The sequence below is a fragment of the Neolamprologus multifasciatus genome, chromosome 12 (assembly GCF_963576455.1).
Source record: "Neolamprologus multifasciatus chromosome 12, fNeoMul1.2, whole genome shotgun sequence".
Lineage (NCBI taxonomy): Eukaryota > Metazoa > Chordata > Actinopteri > Cichliformes > Cichlidae > Neolamprologus > Neolamprologus multifasciatus.
In genome coordinates this window covers 34565459-34574162 of record NC_140450.1, presented here as the reverse complement: position 1 = coordinate 34574162, position 8704 = coordinate 34565459, and the positions used below count along the sequence as shown (strand labels likewise).

Below are 8704 nucleotides of genomic sequence, written 5' to 3'. Positions count from 1 at the left end.
TTTTATTTTATGTGCTGGAATGTGCAGAAAATAGGTTTAAATGTTAAACAAATTTCTTCCAGTCAGAGAATGTTGCATATAATTAAGTTTTTTGCTTGATGCATAAAGTTAAAAGATTAAAACTAATAAAACAAGTTTTAAAAAGAGACTTTTCCATTTGATTACATTTTGTATGATGATTATGCAGAAAAAGTAGAATTGGGCTGAAAGATCTATCACTTTATCACCTATTCAGGTTGTAAATCGTGTTTTTAAAAAAGTAACTAAGTAACTAAGTAATTAATTACTTTTAAAAATAAGTAATCAGTAAAGTAACGGGATTACCTTTTTGGGGAAGTAATCGGTAATTAGTTACTGATTACTTTTTTCAAGTAACTTGACCAACACTGAATGTCATAAACTATAACCAGCAAACTATTGCTTTGTGACTGCTGTGGGTGAAATCAAGGCAAGTTGCAATGCATTTTGGGAAATGATGTCTCCAGAAATGTTAAACAGCAGTCGATGGGCGAGCCTTGAGACATGCGGAAGAGCTCCATCAAATAAAATAATCAAGAGACCAAAATCAGAGGGAAGGCGGTTTTTCTTTCAAAGTAAAATAACTGACTACAGTAAATTGAATCTCAAGACATTTGTTAATGGTGTTCCCATATATTACTTTTATTGCCACGGTAATTTATTACTTTTTTCGGAATTATTACTTTTCTTAACATTGTGAGGAAAATGCCAAGACCCTAAATTAATTTATTGAAATCTTACATATCTAACACAATTTTATGCACAAAGGTTAGTGTGTGGTTAATGAGGAAGCTCTTATCATAATAATAATAATAACTATTATTATTATTGTTGTTGTTGTCGTCGTTGTTATTATTTGTTTAGGGACAGTTTTACAGCAGAATCTACGACTGAAAGTCTGCCCTCCTCCACTTACAATTTTAGACTTTTACTTTGAAAGTCGTAACCGGAAATATTTTGTTTGGATATTCCTTTCCTTTCTGTGTTGGGTGGCTTCCCTGGTGGAGCTTTTAGTATTTACATCAATATTATCTGAAGCCTGTCCTCCGCTGCTGTCCTCCACAGACAGCCAGACAAAGATTCCGCCTGTCGGTAGAAAAGCTTCTCGTTTCTGTTTCTTTCTTATTTTCTGTTGTTGGTTCCAGTCACGGCTTCTTTTGTGCATTTTGGAGCTGTTTCCTGTGATGTTGGCGAGTGATATCCGTCTGCCGTGTGCACTGCAGTGGTGCGCAGCTTCGCCTGGAGAAACACCTGTGCGCCGGTCTCTTCTACAAGCCCACAGTCATGAATGTTGAGTAGGTATGAATCTGAAACCCGCCTCAGACACTCAGGTAGAGGGGAGGAAACGTGACCTTAGTCCCGCTTGTTTACCGAGCCTTGTGGAGCGCTACAGCTCATCAATATTTTGGGCATCAGTTTGTAGACAGCTCGATCCCAGTGGCAGCATCCGCGAGTGCTCGGATTGCATTCAAACAGTGGAGCGTTTGGAAGAATGAGCGTTTTATATCGCAGGGTTTGGTGGTCAGTGTGTCCTAAAAGCAGCGAGCGTTTGTCTGTGTGCGTGTGTAGGGGGGGTGTGGGGGCGTCTTGATGGTGTCAGACAGGATGTAGGGGAGGATCTGTTGGAGCAGGATTACCCGACCATTTTTGGTGAGAGCGCAGACTGGAGTTGTGATCACAGTTGACGCATTGCACTCCTCGCATTCTGGCTGCCGGTCCCATTATCATTATATAATCACACTCATGTAATCGAGCCTTTTTATTATTGTTATATACTCAGCATCCGATTCCACAGACTCCCCCTTCTCCTTCCTCCCCCCGAGGATCCATTTATGCAGCTCCTGCTGAGCAACCTATGAATGCCAAATTCTAAACGTGGGTGGGTATCAGCAACTGTTTACGTTTATATAATTCACTCTTCCGAGCGCGTGCGTGTGTGTGCATGCGCAAAAAAATAGAAAAGGGGAGAAATTTGAATTAAATGCAGCGATGTACCCATGACTCATGATTTTATGGAGAGGAGAACAGGGGTGTGTGGGTGTGTGTGTGTGAATGGGGTGCAGTTGTTTTGAAGTCAACAGTGTGTGGGTGACTTCCAGCAGCTGTGTTTAACATGTGGTGGATCCAGGATGGTAAGTTTTTGTCAGAGAGGCAGGTGTGTCTCACACAGATACAAAGCAAAGTGTAACGAGTCCCACGTCACACCGTAAACAGAGTTTGGCGCACCGATGGCGCCGTCCTCCTGCTGTGAATTCTGTATCCTCCTGTCTTCTCATGGCCCCCCTTTTCTCTCCCTTCTGTCTTTGTTTTCCAGAGAACCGATAACCCTAAGGCGTGGTGTCTGTCTGCATTTGTCTGAAAGAGCAGGAGAGGCAGCAGCAGAAATACCACACGGCCAGACACCATGCAACGAGAAACCTTCGCTCGCTGCGAAGTGCTGAAATGTTGGGCCTGAAGAGCGAGCGTGTCAGATTGAATCAGCAGGCTGTTTCCATCATGGAGGGGCGATAAGAGCTGCTTGACACTAGACCCGTGGCCCTGCGTGTGAGTGTGTGGTTTACGGCCACCTTTCAATCACAATCGAGAAAAGACACATTCACTGATCCTTCCCCGCCATCGTTTTGCGTTTCCTACCGATTCAGCGACCCAGAAGCGAGCCAGAATGGAGTGGTCACTAGAGAGCGTGAGGGAGATGGTGGCTGGAGGGATGCAGTCTATAAGGGAGTGCGAGATCTGTGCTTTTGCCATAGCCATGTGTGTGCTGCTGCTGTTTATGTGGTACTGTTATCGGGTGGGCCGGGAGCACGGCTCTAGCCCTCTGCGCGGGAGGTATCTAGCTGGCACGGGACGGATTGGAGGTGTGGTGGGGGGCTTCATGAGTTCAGACTGTCGCAGCAGGGGGAAGGGAAAGCACGGATCCATGCTGGAGGAGCAGAACGGCTTCGCTTTCTGTCAGTCGTCAGAGTGCTTCCGCTGCACCAGCGCTGGAGAGAGCCTGAACCAGAGGCTCTATCACAGCCTGCAGGAATACGCCAAGCGCTACACCTGGTCAGGGATGGGCAGGGTGCACAAAGGAGTCCGCGATCAAGGCCGGTACCTTAACAGCCGACCGACCATCCAGCGGCCAGAGGTCTTCTTCCTGCCCGACCTGCCGTCAGCGCCTTTCTTCTCCAGGGAAGTGCAGAGACATGACGTGGAGCTGCTCGAGCAGAGCTTCCCTGCACTCCTGGCTGAGTTCGAGAGCATCTACCACCAGCCTCCGGGTCGCAGCGGCTCCTCCCTCCCGCCGGGGTGGAAGGCCAACAATACTCCTCGCGGGCAGTGGTGGACCTACTACCTGGTCAACCAAGGCACCCCTCTGGTTCTAAATGTCAGGAGATGTCCCCGAGCCTGGAGGGTGCTGGGCCAGCTGCGCACCTTCATCTCCAACAACGTGTTTGGGAACGCCTGCTTCTCAGTACTGACGCCCGGGGCGCTCATCACCGAGCATTACGGCCCGACAAATGTCAGGCTCCGATGCCACCTGGGTAAGAGATTCACTGAACTGGAACTAATGAGTCTCAGTGTGATTTTTAAGCCAACGCAACAGCAGATGATTTCAGTGTATTTGTAAGGAACGACGCAGAGAATCAGCTGCTCTTGAAAACCTGAATTCTCTCGAGTCATGGAGGCAAAAGGCTAAAATGTTGTGTTATGCTAGAAAATGTTTTCATGCAGCTGAGCTTTGAGTCCCTTTCCATCTGTACCCTGTGAGATGGCTCTGAATAGTCACGTTTATTGTTACGTATGCAGTCGTTTTAGTGAGAGCATTTAGAGCAGCGTGCTGTAAGGACACAGGGCCCTTTATGACCTGTGCATTAGGCCGCCTGAGCAGTAGAATCCAAACAAAACAAATGTTTTAAGTGCATTTATTTCTGAGCTATTCTAACGACACATTGGCTCGTTTATTACTTTGTCGTTTTTTTGGTTTTTCGTCTTTTTACCGACAGGTCTCAGAGTGCCCCCGTCCTGTGAACTTGTGGTTGGTGGAGAGCCGCAGTGCTGGTCTGAGGGCAGCTGTTTGCTTTTCGACGACTCCTTCCTTCACAGGGCTTTCCACGAGGGTAAGAAGTAGGGATGCAACGATACCAATTTTTTCAAACCGATACTTGGATCTGAGTACTTGCCGATACCGAGTACAAAAACCGATACTTCTACCACACACACACAAATGCAATGAATTGGAAGACAGGTTTTATTTTATTCTCTGCCGATAAAAAATAATATCTTAATAAAAATGACCACAAAAAAATTTCAAGTGAAAAATAAGCACTTCTGTTAAATTATTGCAGAGTGTCCATATTACAAACAAACAAACAAAATAACGAAAGTATTTGGCATTTGACGAACGAACTCCCCATCTGCCCGTGGATCATCAGTCCACTGTGCCGTTAAACCAAGGACTTTGTCTTTACCTCTTTAGAAAGTTTTGGCACCATTATCTCCCTGATGTGTGGGCGGCTGGGACTTTCATATCGCAGCTCGAGTATGCTGAGAAGACGGTTCAATCCTCTGTTTTCCACGACCAGCATTGGCTGGTCATCCAGAGCAATAAAATGAGTCAGAGCCTCTGTTATTTTAACTGCTCGTGGATTTTCTCTTGACATTTTTCATCGCTTTTCCAAAACCTGAGTTAAAGTTGTCTGGTCCACACTGCTGACATTTTGTTTAGCCTAGCTACAGCAGCTCCAGTTTCTCTTTTTTATCTGGAGCTGCCAGTCTCACTCGTCTAACCCTGTGCCTGTTTAGCACGGGATGTCCCCCTAGTGGCCAATCTAAAAAACTACAACAGAAATGATAAGCCACCCTCTGATTAATGAAATAAGTTGGTATCGGTTCGTGGTATCGGTTAAGTTTTCCGAGTTAACCGATACCACATTTTACAGTATCGGTCCCGATACCCGATACCAGTATCGGTATCGGTGCATCCCTAGTAAGAAGGCATTAAAATTCAATCTTGGCTTAGGTTGTGTCGTTTTATTTATTCTAAAAGAGGATTGGCCTAATTCAATCCAGCAGCTAAGGTAGTTGTAGAGCCTTTTAATGCGAGTCTGTTATAGATTTAAGGTCACAACATCGATTTTGTTTTTATGCACGCAGGGAGCCAGGAGGACGGCCCCAGGGTGGTTTTCATGGTGGACCTGTGGCACCCCAACGTGGCCGCCGCTGAGAGACAGGCTTTGGACTACATTTTTACACCGGGCCGTTTAGAGGACAGGGAGGGGAAATAGGTGTGTGTGTCCAAGTGAGACACAGATTTAGGGAGGTGTGTGTAGTAGGAGAAGCAGCCCTGTTTTTTCTTCTTTTCTTTCCTGCCTCCAGACCAGCTCCCACACTCACTGTGTACATATTCTCCAGCTCATACAGTCTTGCTCTTAACTCCTCTTAGCACATGACCAAACATTGGGCCTCTTTTATCAAACACTTTTTCTCTGTCTAATTGTATAAAATGCAGCCATATTTAAACGTTTTTTTAAATAGAGGTTAGTAGGTGCACGCAGCCATTTTTATTAATGTGTAATAACACCATAGCAGGGACCTTTTGGCTCATTTCTTGCTGTGGTTTTGCTTTATTTTGAATCACTGAATGTTTATTTGAGTACAGATGAATGACGTCACCGAACAGCAAAAAATTGGGGATTTTATCTTCTGCTTGCGTCACATTTATTTTAGTTTCTGCTTTTAAAAATTCCAGCAGTATGCTAACATGGGGCAAAGTAATAACGCGTCACTCTGTCGCGCAAGTCTTTCACAGCACACGTCGGTCCATAAGTCAGTCTGACCTGTTATCTCCCAAAGAAGTGAAGTCATTCTGCATGAATTAAAGACGCCTCGCTTCCTTCGAGGCCTTAAGAAAGGCAAATGGTGACAACATCTGTTAACTCATTTTTAACTTCATAATATTTTTCTGTAACGCCGCTAGAGTGGCATTGTTGAACACATCCTTTATTTACACTCCGTCTGTTTGAAGCAAGCCATTTTTAAGAGTCACAGTTCTGTCTGTGCCTAAGGTGACCAAATAAGGAAAACCTTGTCGAGATGATGTCAGTCGAGCAAAATAGTACAAAAAACTTTTGGGAGCAAAGCATTTAGAGCTGTGTGAATGCTGAACCTCTGCCCTAAACTGATTACTTTCCCATAACTTTGCCTCATTACTTAAACCTTTGACTGTGTTTGTTTTGGCAATACCAGTTTTTTATATATAGCGTAGTGTACACTCACTGTCCAGTTTATTAGGTACACCTATTCATGTGCTCATGAACCCATATTAGCCACTACGCCCATCTGGACACAATCGAGGCAGCCTCTGTGTGTTCAAACTGAGCTTCAGAATGGAAAGAAAGGCGATTTAATAAATTGAAAGTGTCATGTTTGTTGTGTGCCAGAAAGGCTAGTGTGAGGATTTTAGAAACTCTAGTTCACTGTAGTCAAATGACCTCCACATTCACCAGAGCTCAATCCAAAAGAACCCCTCTGGGATGTAGAGAAACAAGAGAGTAGTGTCATGGACGTGCCAAATCTGCAGCAACAGTGTGATGCTATCATGTCAATATGGACCAAATGCTCTGAGAGCACCTTGTTGAATCTGTGCTACGAAGAAAAGCAAAAGGGGGATCCGACCTGATGAATCTAATAAAGGGTTTGTTTCAGAAAAGATTGAAGTTCTGCTTGAAAAGCTGATAATTCAGCGTTTTATCATTCAGCTCAGCTGTCAGAGGGTTTCATTTATAGTGACATATAAGACACACTTTTTCCTTTTTATTGAATGTTAACGTATTGTTATTGATTGTAATAATTTATATGAAACCGCCACATGGTTAGTGATGGAGTAAAGGTGAAGAAAAGGCTCCGGTGTTTGTTGGCGTACTGTGCAAACTGTTGTGAGACGCACATCAAGACACATTCAGCCATTTGTACAAAATGATTTAATAAGCAGTGCAGGATCCTTCTGGAAATCTGATTTGGAGCTGGGTGCCGTGTTGGATTTCTGTAGTATTCCCGACCCAACCGGCAGCCGATACGGGAATAGAAATGGATGGCGGATAGAGCTGTAACAGCGTTAGAGCAGCTGCAGAGGAATGTTGTCTTTGCTTGTCAGCAGTAAGGCGAACAGATACATCCATGCGTGGTTTGCTAACTGAGGTCCAATGCCGATCATGACGTGAATGTTTACAGACGCAGCTAATGTCTCTGTCCCAGCTCCTGCCGGTGTGCTAGTCCGTCGTGCTCCTCTTTGGAAACTCCCCCCCGCTTTCACGAGACATGGTTAGGCAAGCACATTTTTAGATCCGAGTGTGTGAGTCGACCCGTGCCGTACCACTGGAGATGAAGTGTTTTTGGTAAATTTACTAAACTCTTGTAATTTGGTTGCATTTGATATGAGGTTTGTATTTCTGTAAATAAGGTTGAGGTAAAAAACAAACAAACAAAAAACACAAAAAGCAAAAAAAAATCGAATGGTCTCAGATGTTTGTTCTTTTTTAAACGATTGTCTTCGATGCTTCAAACTTTTGTGTTGTCCTGATTTCTTGCTAAAGTGATTGCATTTCATTGTCCACTTCAAAGAGCCATCCATGAGGTCATTTTGATAGATTAAATTAGTATATTCTGTAAAATGTTTATAAAGTAAAGCTCTGATGTTCTGTGATGGGTTTATATTTCCCTTTTCTTTCAATCACTGTAATTTTGCAGCACTGTATCTATTCTCAAGGCCACAGTCTTAACTCTTTAACAGCACTTGATGGATATATGTGCACAGTCTAAAAGCTAGTGAAAACGAGTCTTCAGCAGCTTTACTAGTCCACTGCAATTCAAGGTACCCATCAGTTCTAATGTTTACAAAGGCGTGATCATTTCCGAGCTGTCGACGGCATCGGATGACGCTGACGCTCAGCTGTCAGTGATCGGGTTCGAATCATGAGCGCTGTTAATCCATCTTAGAGAATGAAAACTGTCATTCCTGAAGCTTTCTACATGATGATGGGGCAACCGTTTTGTTTACATTTGGACTGAGGATTTGTTCTTTGACACCTTCTTGTGTGAATTTTGAACAGTATTTCTGTACATTTAATAAATGGTCGAGTATCTTATTTAACCAGCTGGTGTCTGAATTCTCACTTGCACGCAGGAGTTACAGATGGGAGTCGGAGGTAGGCAGAGAAAACTTGTGTGAAGGATAAAGTCTTATGGTTTTTTACTTGCACAACACAAAGCAAGAGTTTGTTCCCTGTTGTCATCTAGATGCAGTTTTATACTTTTGGCACAAGGAGGCATACCAGTGCAACAATGTTGTCACTGTTTTCTGCTTATGACAGTTATTTCCTTTCAAACTTGTTACTTGTATATGATGTCAAGTCAGAAACACTGTGCCACAATGCAAAAATGTCAAATGAAAAAAAAATCGTGTGTCTCCTATGCAGTGCTGTGCAAAAGTCTTGAGCCATCTCTCATGTCTAGGGATGGGTATCGTTTAGGTTTTATCCGATACCGATGCCAAACCGGTACTTTTGAAATGGTGCCGGTGCTTAAACGGTGCTCAAACCGGTGCTTAAAGAATAGAGAACACAAAATTGATCCAAAAACCTCTCATGTTCAGCTGTTTTTTTGTAAAAAGATAACAATGTTAGCCTTTTCTGCAGCTATGGGG

At 43.8% G+C, this 8704-nt stretch overlaps 1 protein-coding gene across 3 annotated transcripts; it reads left to right on the top strand.

The window, feature by feature from the left end:
- The first annotated feature begins 975 nt into the window (after nt 1–975).
- Nucleotides 976–8152, top strand: asphd2 (aspartate beta-hydroxylase domain containing 2). 3 transcript variants are annotated; one of them, XM_085179624.1, is made up of 4 exons: nt 976–1313; nt 2333–3545; nt 4008–4121; nt 5158–8152. In XM_085179624.1, the coding sequence occupies exons 2-4, from the start codon at nt 2681–2683 to the stop codon at nt 5286–5288; spliced, it is 1110 nt and encodes a 369-aa protein (XP_085035750.1). In that variant the 5' UTR covers nt 976–1313; nt 2333–2680; the 3' UTR covers nt 5289–8152. The 3 variants fall into 3 exon arrangements, with proteins under 3 accessions (XP_085035750.1, XP_085035751.1, XP_085035749.1); XM_085179625.1 differs by having other exon boundaries at nt 977–1106; XM_085179623.1 differs by having other exon boundaries at nt 977–1317.
- Nucleotides 8153–8704: the final 552 nt, after the last annotated feature.

Bases quoted from the DNA above. Each gene is read 5' to 3' on its own strand.
- asphd2 (XM_085179624.1), top strand. From the start codon at position 2,681: ATGGAGTGGTCACTAGAGAGCGTGAGGGAGATGGTGGCTGGAGGGATG. The intron at 3,546-4,007 runs GTAAGAGATTCA...TTTTACCGACAG, and splicing joins CAGGCTCCGATGCCACCTGG to GTCTCAGAGTGCCCCCGTCC. The intron at 4,122-5,157 runs GTAAGAAGTAGG...TTATGCACGCAG, and splicing joins TCACAGGGCTTTCCACGAGG to GGAGCCAGGAGGACGGCCCC.